Source organism: Rana temporaria, chromosome 6 (assembly GCF_905171775.1).
Source record: "Rana temporaria chromosome 6, aRanTem1.1, whole genome shotgun sequence".
Lineage (NCBI taxonomy): Eukaryota > Metazoa > Chordata > Amphibia > Anura > Ranidae > Rana > Rana temporaria.
The window spans coordinates 7,413,315-7,434,579 of NC_053494.1; the positions used below are offsets into that span (position 1 = coordinate 7,413,315).

General features: G+C 47.3%; 1 protein-coding gene and 1 pseudogene across 1 annotated transcript; one reads left to right on the forward strand and one right to left on the reverse strand.

Moving 5' to 3' along the window:
- Nucleotides 1-10,186: 10,186 nt before the first annotated feature.
- On the forward strand, nt 10,187-19,865 carry LOC120944333 (NTPase KAP family P-loop domain-containing protein 1-like). The gene is made up of 4 exons (XM_040358386.1): nt 10,187-10,199; nt 10,298-10,429; nt 14,639-16,419; nt 19,422-19,865. The coding sequence occupies exons 1-4, from the start codon at nt 10,187-10,189 to the stop codon at nt 19,725-19,727; spliced, it is 2,232 nt and encodes a 743-aa protein (XP_040214320.1). The 3' UTR covers nt 19,728-19,865.
- On the reverse strand, nt 12,330-12,506 carry LOC120944492 (annotated as a pseudogene).
- Nucleotides 19,866-21,265: the final 1,400 nt, after the last annotated feature.

Genomic DNA, 21,265 nt, shown 5'->3' on the forward strand with positions numbered 1-21,265 from the left:
GCGCAAACCAATCAATAAACGCTTATTGCGTTTTTTTTTTTTTTTTACGAAAAATATGTAGAAGAATACGTATCGGCCTAAACTGAGGAAAAAATAGTTTTTTATATATATTTTTGGGGGATATTTATTATAGCAAAAAGTAAAAAAATCTAGATTTTTTTTTTCAAAATTGTCGCTCTATTTTTGTTTATAGCGCAAAAAACAAAAAGCGCAGAGGTAATCAAATACCACCAAAAGAAAGCTCTATTTGTGGGAAAAAAAGGACGCCAATTTTGTTTGGGAGCCACGTTGCACGACCGCGCAATTGTCAGTTAAAGCGAATCGCAAAAAGTGGCCCGGTCTTTTGGCCAGCAATATGGTCCGGGGCTGAAGTGGTTAACCGGTTAACCCCCGCCGCATGTATATATACGTCCACAGAATGGCACGTACAGGCATATGGGCGTACAGGTACGTCCCCGCCTTTCCGTGGGTTGGCGGTCCGATCGGGACCCCCCCCCCCGGTACATGCGGCGGTCGGAAACCCGCAGGGAGCGATCCGGGACGACGGCGCGGCTATTCGTTTATAGCCGCTCCGTCGCGATCGCTCCCAGGAGCTGAAGAACGGGGAGAGCCGTATGTAAACACGACTTCCCCGTGCTTCACTGTGGTGGCGCATCGATCGAGTGATCCCTTTTATAGGGAGACTCGATCGATGACGTCACTCCTACAGCCACACCCCCCTACAGTTGTAAACACACACTAGGTGAACCCTAATTCCTACAGCGCCCCCTGTGGTTAACTCCCAAACTGCAACTGTCATTTTCACAATAAACAATGCAATTTAAATGCATTTTTTGCTGTGAAAATGACAATGGTCCCAAAAATGTGTCAAAATTGTCGGAAGTGTCCGCCATAATGTCGCAGTCACGAAAAAAATCGCTGATCGCCGCCATTAGTAGTAAAAAAAAATAAAAAAAATAAAACTATCCCCTATTTTGTAAACGCTATACATTTTGCGCAAACCAATCGATAAACGCTTTTTGCAGTGTTTTTTTTTACCAAGAATAGGTAGAAGAATACGTATCGGCCTAAACTGAGGAAAAAAAAAATTGATATATGTTTTTGGGGGATATTTATTATGGCAAAAAGTAAGAAATATTGCATTTTTTTCATAATTGTCGCTCTATTTTTGTTTATAGCGCAAAAAATAAATAGCGCAGAGGTGATCAAATACCACCAAAAGAAAGCTCTATTTGTGGGGAAAAAAGGACGCCAATTTTGTTTGGGAGCCACGTCGCACGACCGCGCAATTGTCAGTTAAAGCGACGCAGTGCCGAATCGCAAAAAGTGGCCTGGTCATTTGGCCAGCAATATGGTCCGGGGCTGAAGTGGTTAAGGGGTCCATTCTAATCACTTTGAAATGTTGGCAACTTTAGTTTTCTTTATCTTATAAATTGAAACCCCTTCCCAGGATCATTTTTTTTTATCTACAACCCTGTGATTGGGGCATTTAGGAATGGAAAGGTTACATTCTGATTATTAGCGCCAAGTAGAGAAATTAGTGGGATGTAAACTGTACTGCTGTCTCTACATTGAACTGTTCAGAATATAGACCTGGATATGCTGATGCTGACATGCTTGACATTCCTAGTATCCTCCCTTCCTCTCCCTTCCTCTCCCTTCCTCTCCTAGTATAGTATGGAATAGCAGACTAGAACAGGGATCCTCAAACTACGGCCCTCCAGCTGTGGTGGAACTACACATCCCATAAGGCATTGTATCAAACTGACATTCACAGACATGACTAGGCATGATGGGAATTGTAGTTCCTAAACAACTGGAGGGCCGTAGTTTGAAGACCCATGGACTAGAATATGCTTCTGCTACCCCCCCCCCCCCCCGCGCATGCAGGAGGGGGGCTGGTGTGGATCAGATGTAGAGCGTAAGACATGTTCTCATGTAAACTTACAAAACAAGCTGTTTTATATACTTGCCTTTGGTGGGACATGGAAGACCACTCGCTGTAATGGAACTAAACCTAGAAACAAAGCCGCCCTTTAGTTCCTCTTGCCATTCCTCCTCTCTCAGATGCTCACCAGGTCCATGCAGATCTCCAAACCATTTGGCTGCATCCTTCCCCGTCTGCCAACGACTTACTTCTTCTAACTCCTCCTGCCGGAGATGGGACTCCCTGGAACAGACGCAACTCCAACCGTGGGAGGAGATTTATGCCCCCTACACAGGAGCGGAATTTCCGCCAGCAGAAGTCTGATGTGAGCTTTTTATTGGAAATTCCCAACCGCGTGTAGTGGGCCCCATCGGACGCTTGCTGTCGGAATTTCCGACAACAAAAATTTGAGCGCTGGTTCTCAAATTTTCCAACAGCGAAACTCGCTGTCGGAAAAATTCCGAGCGCTTGTACATAATTGCCGACGCACAAAATTCCACGCATGCTCGGAATCAAGTAGAAGAGCCGCACTGGCTATTGAACTTCATTTTTTTCTCGGCTCGTTGTACGTGTTGTACGTCACCGCGTTCTTGACGTTCGCAGTTTCCGACAACATTTGCGTGACCGTGTGTATGCAAGACAAGTGACGCAATTTGAGAAGCGGGGGGGGAGGAGTCGCAAGTTGAGAAGCGGGGGGGGCCACGAATTGAGAATGGGGGGCTTTTTGAGTGCTGATGAACAAAAATAAAGGGGGATGCCATCCGGGGCCCTGGGGACCACCGAGCCCCTCAGAGGTCTTTTTTTATTTACTTATTTATTTATTTGGGTGCTGACGAAAAATAAGAAATAAAAAAAATAAATAAGTAAATAAAAAAAGGGGGATGCCATCTGGGGACCACCGGGGCCCTTAGAGGTCAGGGGGGCTTTGGGTGCTGACGAAAAAAAAAGGGGGATGCCATCTGGGGCCCTGGGGCCCACTTAGAGGTCGGTGGGCCTTGGGTGCTGATGAAGAAAAAAAAGGGGGATGCCATCCGGGCCCCTTAGAGGTTGGGGGGGCTTTGGGTGCTGACGAACAAAAAAAAAAAGAAAGAAAGAAAAGGGGATGTCCTGGGGACTACCAGGCCCTTTAGAGGTCGGGGGCTTTGGGTGCCGACAAAAAAAAAAAAGGGGGGAAGCCATCTGGGGCCCTGGTCACCACCATGCCCCTTAGAGGTTGGGGGGGGGGGGCTTTGGGTGCTGATGAAAAAGAGAAAAAAAAGAAAAAGGGGGAAACCATCCAGGGCCCTGGGGACCACCGGGCCCCTTAGAGGTCGGAGGCTTTGGGTGCTGACAGAAAAAAAAAAAAAAAAAAGGGGGATGTCATCCGGGCCCCTGGGGGCCACTGGGACCCTTACAGGTGTACTGCCTGTACCCCCCTGATGGCGGCCCTGGCTAGTAGGCTAGATGGCTCTTGGGTAAGTTGGGCCTAGTATGTGGATATGTATGCATACCTCCCAGCTGTCCCTCTTTTGGTATTAAATGCCTCTGCCCCCCTTCTGTCTCAGTTGTCCCTAATTTTGGACAGATAGTGTAAGTACTGCAGTACATCATTTAGCCTGAGGTACGGGGGGGCGTAGAAGCCGAGAAAAGCCGAACATTGGCCTGCAGTACCTCATTTGGCCTGAGGTACGGGGGCGTAGGAAATGAGCCGAAGTGTCCTAGGGCCTTTTCGGCCGTTTTCAGTGCTCTCTGGTGCCCCCCCCCCCAATCTCTGGCCGCATTCGGTATTGCATCCCATTGAAGTCAATGCGGAACAAATTATTTTAGTTTCCATTGACTTCAATGGGGAAACTGGCTTTGATATGCGAGTATTTCGGATTACAAGCATTCTCCTGGAACCGATTATCCTCGTAATCCGAGGTTCCACTGTACGTATATTGTATCAAGCTGGGCCTATGTAACTATACAATACAGATCAGACCTGGAAATCTATTTTAACCCTTTCAGCTTGGGAGGGCCCCGCTGTATGGGTAGTGTTTGTGTGATTCCTGGAGTTCGTATTGTACATAGATATACATTGTATAACCTGTTCATCATTTACTTACACAGGAGTGTGAATGGCGTCGGAATACCTAGGTGTGTTCTTCCTCCTAAATCTCTTTATAGGGGTAAAGTCCGAGCCAAACTCAGAGTAAGTTGTACTGAAGTCTATATATATACTGTATACCTAATATACCATAATCCACCGACACAGGCGTGGAATGAGCTCCTCTTACACAGAAAAAGCCTCATAGGTCTACCATGGAAATATGTATCTGGTGAGTAGAAAAATGTGACCCGGTCACCTAATACATGAGATTGTGTGATTAGAGAAAAATGATTCAATTGTGAGAGTTCTGAAGCTGTGTTAGGCTTCCTTCATATGGGGTGCGATTAATTTGCTGCTTTTAGAAGCGGCTGAACACGGCCTCTGGACGCAGCAGCATTCTGTGCCATTGGCTGCATTATATAGGGTGACCACGTGTCCCGGATTGCCCGGGACAGTCCCACATTCTGCAGGTCTGTCCCGGGCACCTTCACTCTGGGACAATACAGTGTCCCGGAATGAAACTGACACAGGTCCCAGCATCAACCCCTCAGAGTTTAAAGCGGGGGTTCACCCTTAGAGAGCACTTTCTCCCCTTAGATGAATGCTCGTTTTCTCTAGGGGAATCGGCTATTTGTTTTAAAATATGATCCGTACTTACCCGTTTACGAGATGCATCCTCTCCGTCGCTTCCGGGTATGGGCTGCGGGAATGGGCGTTCCTTCTTGATTGACAGTCTTCCGAGAGGCTTCCGACGGTCGCATCCATCGCGTCACGATTTTCCGAAAGAAGCCGAACGTCGGTGCGCAGGCGCAGTATAGAGCCCCACCGACGTTCGGCTTCTTTCGGCTACGAGTGACGCGATGGATGCGACCGTCGGAAGCCTCTCGGAAGACTGTCAATCAAGAAGGAACGCCCGCTCCCGAAGACCCATACCCGGAAGCGACGGAAGAAGATGCATCTCGAAAACGGGTAAGTACAGCGCATATTTTAATACAAATAGCCGATTCCCCTAGACCAAACGAGCAGGAAGCTAAGGGGAGAAAAAAAAAAATTTAACAAATGGGTGAACTCCCGCTTTAAGATGTGACCCCCCCCCCCCAAACTAGTGAAGAACTACAGGTCCCAGCATAGATCTGTGAAATCTATGGGGTCACACCCTTAGATCTCATGGGTTCATGCTGGGAGTTTCAAAATTGGGGGGGATGGGGGTCACATCTTTAGATATCATCGGTTCATGCTGGGATTTGTAGTCCTTTACTTTAGAGGGGTGTGACCTCCCCAAAGTTAAGGACTACAGGTCCCAGCATGACCCCCCCCCCCAGAGCTGAAGATGTGAGACCCCCTGCCCCCCAAAGAGTGAAGAACTACAGGTCCCAGCATACACCTGTGAAATCTATGGGATCACACCCTTAGATCTCAGGGGTTTCATGCTGGGTGTTGTAGTCCTTCAAATTGGGGGGGCAGGGGGTCACGTCTTTAGATATTAGGAGTTCATGCTGGGACTTGTAGTCCTTTACTTTTGGGGGGAATGTGACCCCCAAAAGTGAAGGACTACAGGACCCACCATGAACCCCTCAGAGCTGAAGATGCGACCCCCCCCCCCCAACTAGTGAAGAACTACAGGTCCCAGGATGTACCGGTAAAAACCATGGGGGGGGGGTCACAATTTTTTTTATAAAAAGTTATCTTTTTTTAGGAAAGGGTGTCCCTGAATGGCAGTTTGGAAATGTGGTCACCCTAGCTGCATATAAACTGCTGATTAGCCGCATCCAGAACTCTTCAGAAACGTCGAATCTGGCCGCGTCTGCACCCAGGGCCGGTCAGAGGTTCTGTTTGCACGCGACTGCTCAGACGGGGGGCAATTACACTTGGACAGCAGTGGGGCTCGCCCCAGCTGCCAGCTGCAGTGTTTACAGACATTTAGCCAGATTCAGAGAGACTTACGACGGCGTATCAGTAGATACGCCGTCATAAGTCCGAATGAGCGCCGTCGTATCTTTGCGCGCATTCTTAAAATGAGATACGCCTCACTGTTGCCAAGATACGACCGACGTAAGTCTCCTACGCCGTCGTATCTTATGTGCATATTTACGCTGGCCGCTAGGGGGCGTTTACGTTGATTTACGCATCGAATATGTAAATTAGCAAGATACGCCAATTCACGAACGTACGTACGCCCGTCGCAGTAAGCTACGCCGTTTACATAAGGCGTTTTTCCGGCGTAAAGATAAACCACCAAAAAGATGGCGCAGCCCATGGAAGGTATGGACGACGGAACAGCCGTCGTATTTTACGTCGTTTGCGTTACCCGTACGTGAATGGGGCTTGGCGTAGGTTACGTTCACGTCGAAAGCACTGAGTATTTGCGACGTGATTCTGAGCATGCGCCGTACCAACGGCCCTTCATTTACATGGGGTCACGGTTACTTTACATGTAGCACGCCCACTACCTGCCTAATTTGAATTAGGCGGGGTTACGCCGGCCCATTTCCGCTACGCCGACGTAACTTACGGAGCAAGTGCTTTGTGAATACTGGCCTTGCCTCACTATGTTACGTTGGCGTAGTGCAAATGGGATGCGCTACGCTGGCCAAAAGATATGCCAATCTACCTGAATGTTTAACCACTTCAGCCCCGGACCATTTGGCTGGCCAAAGACCAGGCCATTTTTTTGCGATTCGGCACAGCAGCACTTTACAACATGAGGGCAGACAGTACAATTACAATACAATTCCATACAGGAGGAACCAGAGGGCCTGATCGTTAGAGCTTACAGTCTAGGAGGGAGGTTTATATTTATATTCGCCATGTCCAACCATTTAATAGCTTACACAGACACAGTCTCCCAGTGTTGACAACTCAGAGTCACCGAGACGATGCAGAGGACACAAGGGGTGCAGAGCCACCGAGATGATGCAGGGGACACAAGGGGTGCAGAGCCACCGAGACGATGCAGAGGACACAAGGGGTGCAGAGCCACCGAGATGATGCAGGGGACACAAGGGGTGCAGAGCCACCGAGATGATGCAGGGGACACAAGGGGTGCAGAGCCACCGAGATGATGCAGGGGACACAAGGGGTGCAGAGCCACCGAGATGATGCAGGGGACACAAGGGGTGCAGAGCCACCGAGATGATGCAGAGGACACAAGGGGTGCAGAGCCACCGAGATGATGCAAGGGACACAAGGGGTGCAGAGCCACCAAGATGATGCAGAGGATACAAGGGGTGCAAAGCCACCGAGATGATGCAAGGGACACAAGGGGTGCAGAACTACCGAGATGATGCAGAGGATACAAGGGGTGCAAAGCCACCAAGATGATGCAGAGGATACAAGGGGTGCAGAGCCACCAAGATGATGCAGAGGATACAAGGGGTGCAAAGCCACGGAGATGATGCAGAGGACACAAGGGGTGCAGAGCCACCGAGATGATGCAGGGGACACAAGGGGTGCAGAGCCACCGAGATGATGCAGGGGACACAAGGGGTGCAGAGCCACCGAGATGATGCAGAGGACACAAGGGGTGCAGAGCCACCGAGATGATGCAAGGGACACAAGGGGTGCAGAGCCACCAAGATGATGCAGAGGACACAAGGGGTGCAGAGTCACCGAGATGATGCAGAGGACACAAAGGGGTGCAGAGCCACTGAGATGATGCAGAGGACACAAGGGGTGCAAAGCCACCGAGATGATGCAAGGGACACAAGGGGTGCAAAGCCACCGAGATGATGCAGGGGACACAAGGGGTGTAGAGCCACTGAGATGATGTAGAGGACACAAGGGGTGCAGAGCCACCGAGATGATGCAGGGGACACAAGGGGTGCAGAGCCACTGAGATGATGTAGAGGACACAAGGGGTGCAGAGCCACCGAGATGATGCAGGGGACACAAGGGGTGCAGAGCCACTGAGATGATGCAGGGGACACAAGGGGTGCCGTGTGACCACAGAGGACACACCAAGACCAAGTTACAATATATGATTAATGGTATCTATGTTGGTTAATTAGCTCCAAGGAGTGGACACCAACAAGTCATATTAGTGGAACACCAAAACATGTAGCTTAGAGTATACTCACAAAATAGACTACTAACAAAGTTAATAGATGGTGCCAAGGGTAGGACATGAATTGTCGCACCCAACCAAAGAAAAGCTAAAATAATGAAAAAGGCATATACTTTTTTTATAAAAAGCTTTTTTGGTACTATCTTGTTTATGGCACCACTAAGATCCCATTACAGACCTTCCTGTATATATCTTCTATCCAGGGATGTTGGTGCCTTTCCGAGTCCGTCCCTAGCCCACAGTACCATTTTTATTTTCATTGGGTGGTACTGCCCGCTGCACACAGCAGGGGGATCATTTTTACATGTGAGATCCAAAGCGTTGCGGCTGCAGCATTTTTACAGCCCCAGGGTGGTGATTGGGGGTGGTAAAGATGCAGCCCAACCATGTGTTTTTATCGCTTCCCCCAATCACAAGTGTAAGAATAGCCTTCACATGGTGCTTTTTCATCTTGTTTATAAGTGGGGCTTTTCAGGCCCTTTTGGAGTTTTAAAGAGCATGCCTCCATGCACGGTGCTTGTTTATATCTAGTTATTGTAATATTGAGGAATAGGAGGAAGCATTTTAATAATAGATATTGTGGCCGGCTGTATTTTAGCAGTTGTGCCACTAGATGGTGTGCTGTGAAACTAAGCAAATTGCATTTGTTACGTGTATTCCTTTTTTTTTATTACATTTTTTGCTACTTTTATTTTATTTGTTTTGTGGTGTAGCACCATATATACATTACAAAAAAAAAACATCCACCGAGCAAATCTGCATTTTCTGTGCACAATGGACAAAAACAAATGTTTTATTTTCCATGTCGAAGGATTGTTTTTATGGGTAGTAGAAAAATACCATATTATCGCCACTAGATGGCGATGAGGAGCATCACACACACACACATATATCGTATGTATTTTTTACATGAGATAAAATGTAACAAATCCAGAGAATGCTAGAATGTTCTTTTTTGTTTTTGTGTTTTTTGTTTTTGTTTTTTTATGGACTTAAAAAATATATACAAAGTATCTCTTTTGTAAGAAAAAGGCAAACCCAGGTGTGCATAGAAGCGGGTACATAGAAGAAGACCGTTGACATAGGCGTGCGCACAGGGTGTGCCAGGTGTGCCCAGGCACACCCTAATCATCCTGGAAAGCACAGATTCCCCCTACTGCCCTGCAGGGCTGGACTGGGACAAACATTTGGCCCTGGACTTCATCCAGACTGGCCCACTTTGACATGTCTCTTCCACAGCGGCCGGACAACTCCTGCACACCCCCGGCCACCAAAGCCCCCTCTCCCCCTTCACTAGCCGTTTTACTTTATTAGAGTAGAACGGCTGGTACTGGTACTCTTATAGGCAGTACCAGTGGGGAAGCTAGACATTATTTCACCCGGGGGCAAAGAATCAGTTTGGTGCCCCGCCCCCCCCCTATGGGACAAGATTAGGCAGAAGTGAGAAACTCCCAGGCCATAGCTGTTGAGTCAGCTGTCTGTCGTCGTCCCTGCTCCTCTGGTCCTCCCCCTGCTTCTTTGTTCCCCCCAGGTGAGCGCTGTGGGCAGGGAGAAGAGATGAGCGCTGCGAGAAGGGAGAGACAGAGGAGCGGAGGGTGGCAGCGGCCCGCTGTCACTGAAGCTGGCCCACTGAGCCATTGGCCCACCGGGAAACTCCCTGTAGTCCCAATGGCCAGTTCATCCCTGCTGCCCTGGCTTCCATTTTTCACCCGCAGCACTGCCAGTTTCCCTCCTCTCCTATCGGCTGTTGCTGCTGGGATGTTTTAGGAGTGGGGAAGGGGCCAGTAAAATATGTAATTCACCAGCCCCTTCCCTTTCTGAATGATCGATAGTGTGTGTTTGGGCTTTCGGGTGCACAGCCTAATGGTATAGGCTGCGCACACCTATGACTGTTGAGCTGTGGTTTTACTGGTCCCTGCCTGCCCACCTAATACCTACCATATAGACGGGGGAGGGACAGAAACTGGGATTGGGAGAATGTTGGAGGGTGGAGGAGATAGAAGAGTACTCTGCTTCTTGCCATGAACTTTGGTCTTGATATAATTGTCCGGTCCTAATAACAGAAAGGTTTTCTGGTTTCCACAGGTATAAGGATCTCTGGTGAAGCTGGACATTACTAGGTGAAGATATGGTGTGTCCCAGTAAGTAATATATAATGTTCAGATTGGGATATCTTTACCTTTCTGTCTCCCTGATTGCCACCTTCCATTCCTTTTACTTATTTATTGTGTTTTTGAAGGATTCAAAACCAAGGATGATGTCTACTGCTATTCTCTGGCCAAGGCACTATACTATGTGGTTTCTCCGGTGACCGTGGGATTTTATGCTCCATGGGGTAGACGCAAGGACCTTCTACTCAACAAGATTGAAAGTAAGTATCAGAACAATTGTATTCAACCTTTTCTTTAATAAAGGCCCCATGTACATCTCTTCCGTTATGGAGGACTACAAAGGGCCTGTTAAAATGGTCACTAATAAAATGTGGGTGCTTCTGTGTGAACTGAATGGGCAACTCCAGACAATAACTAAAATTTAATTGAACCATATTCCAGAAACACTATAAGCATATAGCACTATAAGATTTTGCGGGAATGTCCTGCGCTTTACACTAAATCCCGCGGTCCCACGAGCAATGCTATTGTCCCGTCATGTCCCGCGATTACCGCGATAAATCCCGACAAACCCCCCCCGCTCAACAACTCCGATCCACAGAATTCCCCCCCGCTCAACAACTTTGATCTGCGGCCCCCCCCCCCCCACTTAACAACTTTGATCCATGGACCCCCCCCCCCCCGCTCGACAACCTTGATCTGCGGTCCCCCCTCGCTCAACAACTTTGATCCGCTGATCTGCAGACCCCCCCCTGCTCAACAACTTTGATCCGCGGACCCCCCCCCCCCCCCGCTCAACAACTTCGTTTGGGGAGGTATGCTCATTTGTCCCTCATTCTGAAGTTGAAAAGTTGGGAGGTATGCTATAAGCAGTGATGTAACTATGGCCTTATGACTGCTATGGGACCCGAGGGTGGGAAGGGGGCCCCATTATATAATTTGTAGAGGCAACATGGTATTTCAGTGTGATTTAAAAATAACACAGAACAAGTTTTGTGTCATTACTTTTTTTTTTGAAAAGCCTATGGCGTGTGAACACACCCAAAAACTCCACCCGGTGCAGAAAAAATGTGCACGCACATAAAGAGTGTTCACAAAAACGTGCAGACGGGTGCAACGTCAAATGGTCCTCCTGTGAAGAGGGACCCAAACCCTGATCCCCCGGGGCGTTAGGCTCCAGACGGGGACTGAGGTACTGTGGTCCGAGCAACCGAAGCCGACACGGGCCCAACTTCCTCGGAGGGACTGCCGAAACAGAACCCTCCCAGTACTAGGTGGGGCTCCCCCGAAGGGAGACCCCATGAGAGCAGGAGAACTAAGCCAGAAGGCCATGTCCACCCACTCCCAAGACGTTCAGGGCTGGCCCGAGGACCCGCACCCTACTAACCACACTGTGTGACAAAACGTGCACAACAAAAAAAGACAAAAAACGTGACAAAACATAGGCAATAAATTAAATAAAGTGGGGGAAAGGGATAGTGAAGAGGAGGGTGAAAGAAGTGGTCAATGTGATGTACAATGACCAGGCCCTCCGGCCAGGAATAAAAAATTCCTCCGGTCCTAGCCAAAAGGCCTGGCCCAGGAGGCAGGTGCTAAAAAAAGCGTGTAGCTGGTGCAGTGACCGTGGTATCCTTAAATCAAAGTGTCCCTCACACACAGTGATTCTCAGATACCCCTGGACTGCCACTCCAGGGGCACATGCACCATAGGCTTTTCCTTCCAAATCTGCCCCCCCCCCGACCAGCCAGTGCAGCCCTCCACCCCTGCCAGCTAGAGAGCCCTTCAAGGTTTTCTTGGGGTGAACTGCCGCTCCAGTTAGCAGCCTCCACCAATAATAGCCCTTCCAGACCCCCCGTCAACCCGGCGGATTTGCATGGCCTTACCCCGTCTACTCTCAGGGCAGTACCAGCTCCTCCTACCGGATCGCTGACAGAGATAGCACTTACAACAGCCAGCCAGAGGGCCAGACTAGAACTCGGGAAAAAAAAAACAAGACCAAGTGCAGCCACCCATCCCCACCAGAAGCACCCTTCCAGATAGCTCAGACTCAACCATGGGCCGGCCCCAGTATCTATCGGGCAGCACGGCATAGTCCCTGCTGAAACCATCCTTCCAGGTGCAATGACGTCATTGGATTGCATCCACCCTCCCCATGTAGGAGGTGCTTCAGCGCTCCGCTGACAACTGATAAGAACAGATACCACACCTGATCCTAGCCAAAAGGCCGAGAAGCGGCAGGGAAGACACCACCATCAGCACGGCCAGAGTGCAATGGCCGAGCCTCGCCCTGGGAGAACCACCTTCATGATCATGGTGTCTCCCCTGCCAGGTAAGTGTTGTGTCATTACTCCGATCCACTGAAGTCAGATGCATCAGATTGTATTTCATACTGTCCCTAGTCTCAGATTTCCCTTGCTTCTCCCCCCCAGTGAGTAGATTTATTGCCGTCAGGAATTCTGGCCACCTTGGTCAGCACTCTGATATTACCTTGTGTGCCCAACAGTCTTCCTGAGTGTCAACAGTGTGTAATGCTCCTGCTCATCATTCCAGCATCCTGGTTTTGGCTGTGGCATTCTCCTTGTCTGTGTGTCCACCTGCAAGGTGATCGATGTGGCCAGTCTCTGGGTAAAGACCAAACCTGATTTAAGCCAGCCAAGCCTGCAGTCTCATGCTTGTGATATTGCGTTTGTAACATATGCTCCAAGCCCTCTGTTACTCTGCCTGCCTTTTGACTACAGATTGACCCTGACTCTTCTGAACCTTGCCTACCTTGTACTTGGACTTTCATTGAACCACTCTGCCTGTCTGCCAACCGCAAGTACCCATTTTCTTTGCTCAGTTCGCCCCTGCCCCAGTTTGATGGCAAGGCACTATAGCATTGTGTATAAGTTCTGGGGGCAGGGCTTGTACACAAGTACTGGAAGGTTTACCTTATGGGAAGGGGGGTGTTATAGGTGAAGAACACAGAAGCCAGCTATAGTGTCCGACCACCTGCATTAGGGGTAAGCATGACACTGAGCCCAACAAGTCCCAGTGTGTCTCCTCAGCTAAAAACTGATAAGACGTTGGAGGGTTGTAATTTGAAAAAAAAAGCTACAGTTTAAAGAGGTTTGTATCCGGGAGGGTTATAGGGAAATTATGCAAAGGAGAACTAACAACTGTGTAATAATATATATCTAAAATAATAATATATATTTTATATACTTTTTCATTTATTTTTGCTGATCTTTAAACCTCAGAGTTCAGCAGCTGATTTCTTTAATCCTTGACTATATTCCAGGTTAAGCTGGTGCCATGACCACAGCCCAGGTTCCATAGGTGTTCACAGCCTATTGCATTAGAGTGTGCACCCCAAAACTCCAACACATATGCATTTGACATATTTACCTGCCTCTTCCCCGCTCTCCATCCTGAAACAATGGGAGGAAGGGGGGACCCGTGCAACAGAAGAAGGAGGAACAGGGAAAGGAGGGGTGGCAGGGGTGGCATATATTGTTACCGATCCCCTGTATTTTCCACCTGTGGCAGCTGAATGTTGACAAAAGGGAGAGGAGGAGAAGCCTACTTTCAGCTGCTGCAGGAGGAAAATACAGATTGTTTACACTAAATTCCACCCCGACCACCCCTCCTGTCCAGGTTCTGAGGGTCAGCAAGGAAGGAGTGTGGTTTACCAGTCACCTGCCCACCATTGACAGGTTGCTAACCCCAGGATTAGGGTGTGCCCAGGCACATCTAGCACACCCCTTGTGCACGCCTATGCCAGATTCCCTGTTTTAGTCCCCTTTCTCCTGCAGTATCCTATGGAGATAACCTTGCACATGGCCGCTGATAGAGGGGACCACCAGCCCTCCTGTAGGGGGCCTGGGCACACAGGGGGCCTGGACAGCAGGAGGATCAGTGGAGAAGAGAATGAAGAATGACAGCGTCTCTCATTTTGCAACTCAAAGCCGGTTTCTCCCACTCTCCCTCCCGCTGGCTTTCAGCTGCTAGGTGAGCGACACAGAGGGCCCAAATTTAGGGGGTGCTGGGGTGGGTTGTTGTGCCCACCCACATTTCAGTTCTGCCCCCATGGCTGTCCGCAGGCTGAGCTCCTTCCTCCGCCTGTACTCACAGCCAGGATGAGGAGGCGGCAGCCTGGAGGCTGGAGCGGTGAGAGATGAAGAGCCAGGAGGAGGTGTGCTGTGTTGTGCTCTCATCTTCTGTCAGAAGAGCGCTGCTCTATACAGTACAGGAGACCGGATCACTCTCTTACTGTAGATTGCATTGCACTGTACACACACACACCACCCCCTATCTCCTCCGCGGGCTGCTCGTCTCCCGGCAGCAGCAAATGTGAATAGAGGGCGGTGCATGCCCATCACATAAAAAACATTCCGCTTGGGCCAGTCCCACCTGCCCCATCTTGTCCCAACCTAAATACATATTCAGCTCTATTTACTTACACTTCATTCTCATGGTTTGGTTTGCAGCATATCTATGTTTGGAATCATCGGAGAAAGAACAGGATGAAGTTGCAAGGACCAAGCAGAGAATAAGAACATGCACAGGAAAAGATCTCATCAAGCTCATCTTCCTTATGATATTTTACCATCCCGTCATAACACAAAAGCACAAAGAACGAGAGAACATACATTTCATCTTCATCCGTTTCAGTGCGTGGGAATATGCAGGCAGTGATCAGCTCTGGGCTGGTCTTGTTACCACCCTCTGTGACGGTATTGAGAACCACTTTGGACTGATTCCCATAAGTGTATATCGAGCTGTAAGCGGAAAAACTAAAATGATTGATGCACCACTCAAACAAGAATGGGTTAGTAAGAGGTTCTTATGTCTCCCACTCTGGACTGTTACCATTTTAGTCATCTTGATTGGTGTTGGTGTTGGTGCTTTGTTTATAATATACGGCTTTCCATTAGGTGACCCAATTGGAAATATGTTGGCGGTTGCTGAGAGTGTTGGGGCAGCTGTCGTTGGCATATCTGCCGTAGGGATATTAAGAGAAGTCATTGTGACCATTAAAAACATAATTATCACCCAAAAGGGTGTGGTGCAGCAGAAGATGAACCGGACAGACATGAGTTCCCACCTGGGCTTCATGAGTGATGTAAAGCACGAGGTTCAGATCATCACCCAGTACCTCCAACTCATGGAAATCTTCCAACGGCAGAAAATTAAAGTCGTTTTAGAGATCACAAACCTGGATAGTTGCATGCCAGGAAAAGTCGTAGGAGTCTTAAATGCCATGAATATTCTACTCTCCGATCCCAGTGCCCCATTTATCTCTATTCTAGCGGTAGACCCTAGGATCATTGTGGAATGTGTAGAAAGCTCACGATTGATGAAAGGCATGGCAAACAATGGTTATCAGTTCTTAAACCGTATTATAACTCTGCCTTTTTGTATTCCCAAAATGGACCGCGATACGAAGTGTTTCTTGATGAAAAAGATCATTAAAGGACCAGGTGAGCTGAAAAGAGAAACAGAAGAAGCAAATATTACTGAAAGTTTATTAGAGGTTTCAGATGAGAAAGAACTTCTTCGACCAGGAAGTGCCCATAAAAATGATTTTGGAGTCCAGGACATTCCCTTGAACATCAGATGCTCTGGAGAACCAGGACTACCTAACAACTTTAGTGCAGATAAAGGACCAAAGACCAAAACTTTAATAAATGACGCCTTCGAATACCTCTTTGATGAAAACGTGAAAGACTATATCACAGACAACGTTGTCCACATCAAAAGGATAGTAAACACTCTCGCTATAACAATTCGACTCATGGTCAGAGAAGTGCCAAGGACTAAGATTAGGCCTCACAAAGTAACACAATGGGTCCTTCTGGCAACTCAATGGCCCTGTCGGCTCAGCTGGATATTACAGTGCATCGAAGACGAACAACAGAAGAGGTGCCTGGATCAAACCGAGGCGACAGGAGAATCTTCTATCTACGATGGGACATTCCTTTGGGATGTTTTTGAGAAGTCTTTGGAAGAGTTAGATGCCATAAAAACAAGTCTCACACAACTTCTGGAGTTGGATGGAGACCCGGAGATTTTCCACAAACTATTGTATGGAAATTTTACTGTAGCACATGCCAACTTATTTTTGCCATTCACTGTCAATCTGGACCAGTCCATCAAAAGACAGATGGAACTTTTACGAGGCAGTAACAACATGTGGGAAGCCAAGAAGACTCACAGACTGACCATGTTGTCTTTACTGAACATGAGTGTAGATGAAGTTTGTAAAGAAGTAAGTGTATTCTGTGTCATACTCTCCTTGCATGCCAATTACTGTTTATGTGCTGATTTTTAAAAATTACTCTTTCTACAAATTGCCTTATTGAACAAATCCAGTGGTGTTAGAAAATTTTCGCCTGTTCGCTATTCGGCGAACACTCAATGTTCGAGTCGAACTTACATTCAACTCGAACATTGGGCTCTCTCGCCTCCCCCTCTTTTCCTGTGGCCTGCCAGGTTGCATGCTCGGATAAGGGTCTGATATGGATTTTTGGGGGGACCCCTACGCCATTTTTTAAAAAAAAAATGGTGCAGGGTTCCCCTCCAAATCCATACTAGACCTGAATGGTCTGGTATGAATTTCGGGGGAGACACTACGGCATTTAAAAAAAAAATTGGCGCAGGGTTCCCCTTAATATCCATACCAGACCTGAAGGGCCTGTATGAATTTCGGGGGGGACCCCCCACGCAATTTTTTTTTACATTTTCGGTCCGGAGTTCCATTGGTAATGGACTGGGGGGGGGGGCCCATGCCGTTTTTTCCAATGACTTTTATCTGTATTGTCGGGACCTGACAATTCATTACAGCGGCGATCAGTTTTGAATGACTTTTTTTCCTTTAGAAATTTAGGCCCAGATTCTCAAAGGGCTTACGACGGTGCAACGCAATGTACGCCGTCGTAAGTCCTAATCTGGGCCGTCGTATCTATGCGACTGATTCATAGATATCCATTAGATCCGACAGACGTAAGGTTCTTACGCTGTCGGATCTTAAATGCAATTTTTTTTTGTCGCTAGGTTTCGTTTTCCCAGTCGAGTATGCAAATTAGCAAAATACGCAAATTCCCGAACGTACGCGCGGTCGACGCAGTGAAGTTACGACGTTTACGCTAGATTTGCGACACGTAAAGTTGCCCCTGCTGTATGAGGGGCAACCAATGTTAAGTATGGCCCACGTTCCCAAACGACGTAAATTTTAAAATTTACGTCGTTTGCGTAAGTCGTCCGTGAATGGGGCTGGACGCCATTTACGTTTACGACGAAACCAATGACGTCCTTGCGACGTCATTTAGCACAATGCACGTCGGGAAATTTTAGGGACGGCGCATGTGCATTACGTTTGGCGCGGGAACGCGCCTAATTTAAATGCTCCACGCCCCCTACCCGGCTCATTTGAATTAGGCGGGCTTGCGCCGGGGGATTTATGCTACGCCGCCGCAACTTTACAGGCAAGTTCTTTGTGAATAAAGCACTTGCCTGTAAAACATGCGGCGGCGTAACGTAAAGCAGATACGTTACGCCGCCGCAGTTTTACACCCATCTACGAGAATCTGGGCCTTAATTTTGTGCAGGGACTGTTCTAAACACGAGAAACATGTGCCACTTTACAGGCATACTATAGACGCCCCCTAGGTACGAAATTTAAAGGAATATTTCACTTTTATTTTTTCACTTTAAGAATTATTAAAATCACTGCTCCCGAAAAAACTGCAGTTTTAAAAAAAAATAATTGCATTGATACATGTCCCCTGGGGCAGGACCCGGGTCCCCAAACACTTTTTATGACAATAACTTGCCTATAAGCCTTTAAAATTAACAATTTTGATTTTTCATGTTCGTGTCCCATAGACTTCAACCACTTGACCCCCGGACCATATTGCTGCCCAAAGACCAGAGCACTTTTTGCGATTCGGCACCGCGTCGCTTTAACTGACAATTGCGCGGTCGTGCGACGTGGCTCCCAAACAAAATTTGCGTCCTTTTTTCCCCACAAATAGAGCTTTCTTTTGGTGGTATTTGATCACCTCTGCGGTTTTTATTTTTTGCGCTATAAACAAAAATACAGCGACAATTTTGAAAAAAAATAATATTTTTTTACTTTTTGCTATAATAAATATCCCCCAAAAATATATAAAAAAACGTTTTTTTTCCTCAGTTTAGGACGATACGTATTCTTCTACCTATTTTTCGTAAAAAAAAAATCGCAATAAGCGTTTATTGATTGGTTTGCGCAAAAGTTATAGCGTTTACAAAATAGGGGATAGTTTTATGGCATTTTTATTTATATTATTTTTTTACTAGTAATGACGGCTATCAGCGATTTTTTTTCAGTACTGCAACATTATGGCGGACACTTCGGACACTTTTGACACATTTTTGGGACCATTGGCATTTTTATAGCGATCAGTGCTATAAAAATGCATTGGATTACTATAAAAATGCCACTGGCAGTGAAGGGGTTAACACTAGGGGCGGGGAAGGGGTTAAGTACTGTGGGGGGGGGGGGGTTGTATGAACAGATAATCAGCATTTCCCCCCCCTGACAGGACCGGGAGCTGTGTGTTTACACACACAGCTCCCATTCCTCGCTCTGTAACGAGCAATCGCGGGTGCCCGGCGGCGATCGCGCCCGCCGGGCACGAGCATGGGACTCGGGGGCGCGCGCGCCCCCCTAGTATCCTGCGAGAGAGCCGACGTAGAGCTATGGGCTATGGCCATAAAACGACGGCGGCAGGTCGGCAAGTAGTTAATGCCACGTACACACGATCGATTCATCCGATGAAAACGGTCCGATGGATTTTTTCATCAGATATCCGATGAAGCCGACTTTCATCAGTCTTGCCTACACACCATCGGTTAAAAATCCGATCGTGTCCAACGCGGTGACGTAAAACACAACGAGAGAAAAATTAAGTTTGATGCTTCCGAGCATGCGTCGACTTGATTCTGAGCATGCGTGGATTTTTGACTGATGGATTTCCCCACAGACGATCGTTTTTTTTCTATCGTTTTTTTTTAACCATCAGAAAATTTTAAAACGGGTTCTATTTTTTTTCACCAATGGGAAAAAAAAAAAAACGATGGGGCCCACACACGATCGGTTCGTCCGATGAAAACGGTGTTCCCGTGTTCGAACAAATTTTGTGCCTGTTCGCACGTTCTGGTGCGAATGGAACCGGGGGGTGTTCGGCTCATCCTTCTTTATGAACCATAACCTCTGTCTTTTATTTCCAGATGAGTAAAATAGGTTTCCAGGAGGAGAACCTACAACTGTATCGGCAGAAGATAAGAGACAACAACCTGAATGGCAGAGCCCTGGTCTATAGTGATAATAATGAAATAAAAGATGTCCTATGTATGGGCTTAGGAGACTGGGCCCTCTTCAGTGTATACTTCTTAGGGGTACTTCCCCCGCCTCCTGCTGCCCCTACAACACTCCCTGCGTTTGGCAAGCAGGAACCACAAACATTTGGTATTGGATCAAATGAGAATATCTTAAAACAAAGCAAAATTTATTTGTCAAATGAAGATCTTTCCTAAAACACCTGCGCACGTACACTGCATGGACTGCGCGATTGTTACCAAAGAAATGTAGCAGAATACAGTTTGGAGAAAATCTATGAAGGAATTCGATGTTTTAAATTTTTTATTGGATATGTTTTAAAGCACAAGTGAGGTATCGCCGCAATCGTTAGAGAGAGAGAGCAATAATTCTAGCCCTAGACCTCTGTAACTCAAAACATGCAACCTGTAGAATTTTTTAAACATCGCCTATGGAGATTTTTAAGGGTAAAAGTTTGTCGCCATTCCACGAGCGGACGCAATTTTGAAACGTGACATGTTGGGTATCAATTTACTCGGCGTAACATTATCTTTCACAATATAAAAACAAATTGGGCTAACTTTACTCTTGTCTTATTTTTTAAGTAAAAAAAAAGTGCGCTTGTAAGACCGCTGCGCAAATACGGTGCGACAAAAAGTATTGCAACGACCGCCATTTTATTCTTTAGGGGTGTTAGAATTTATTTTATTTTTTTTATGTTTTGGGGGTTCTAAGTAATTTTGTAAACACAGAGTCTGAAAAATAGGCTCGGTCCTTAACCACTTGCACATTTACGTCGGCAGAATGGCACGGCTGGGCACAAGCACGTACAGGTACGTCCTGTGCTAGTACCCAGCCATGGGTCCCGCACGCACGCCCGTGACCCGGTCCGAAGCTCTGTGACCGCGGGACCTGATCGCTGCTGGAGTCCCGCGATCGCTCCCCAGAGCTGAAGAACGGGGAGAGCCGTATGTAAACACGGCTTCCCCATGCTTCACTGTGGCGGCTGCATCGATCGAGTGATCCCTTTTATAGGGAGACTCGATCGATGACGTCAGTCCTACAGCCACACCCCCCTACAGTTGTAAACACACACTAGGTGAACCCTAACTCCTACAGCGCCCCCTTGTGGTTAACTCCCAAACTGCAACTGTCATTTTCACAATAAAGAATGCAATTTAAATGCATTTTTTTGCTGTGATAATGACAATGGTCCCAAAAATGTGTCAAAATTGTCCGAAGTGTCCGCCATAATGTCGCAGTCACGAAAAAAATCGCTGATCGCCGCCATTAGTAGTAAAAAAATAATTAATAAAAATGCAATAAAACTATCCCCTATTTTGTAAACGCTATAAATTTTGTGCAAACCAAACGCTTATTGCGATTTTTTTTTAATAAAAATAGGTAGAAGAATACGTATCGGCCTAAACTGAGGAAAAACAAAATGTTATATATGTTTTTGGGGGATATTTATTATAGCAAAAAGTAAAAAATATTGAATTTTTTTCAAAATGGTCGCTCTGTTTTTGTTTATAGCGCAAAAAATAAAAACCGCAGAGGTGATCAAATACCACCAAAAGAAAGCTCTATTTGTGGGGAAAAAAAGGACGCCAATTTTGTTTGGGAGCCACGTCGCCACGACCGCGCAATTGTCTGTTAAAGCGACGCAGTGCCGAATCGCAAAAACTGGCCGGGTCCTTTAGCTGCCTAAAGGTCCGGGTCTTAAGTGGTTAAGTGGTTAAGGATGCGTGAGCTA

Excerpts from the sequence above, each read along its gene's own strand:
- LOC120944333 (XM_040358386.1), top strand. Across the intron at positions 10,430-14,638 it reads TCTACTCAACAAGATTGAAA|CATATCTATGTTTGGAATCA; the intron begins GTAAGTATCAGA and ends TTTGGTTTGCAG. Across the intron at positions 16,420-19,421 it reads TAGATGAAGTTTGTAAAGAA|ATGAGTAAAATAGGTTTCCA; the intron begins GTAAGTGTATTC and ends TTTTATTTCCAG.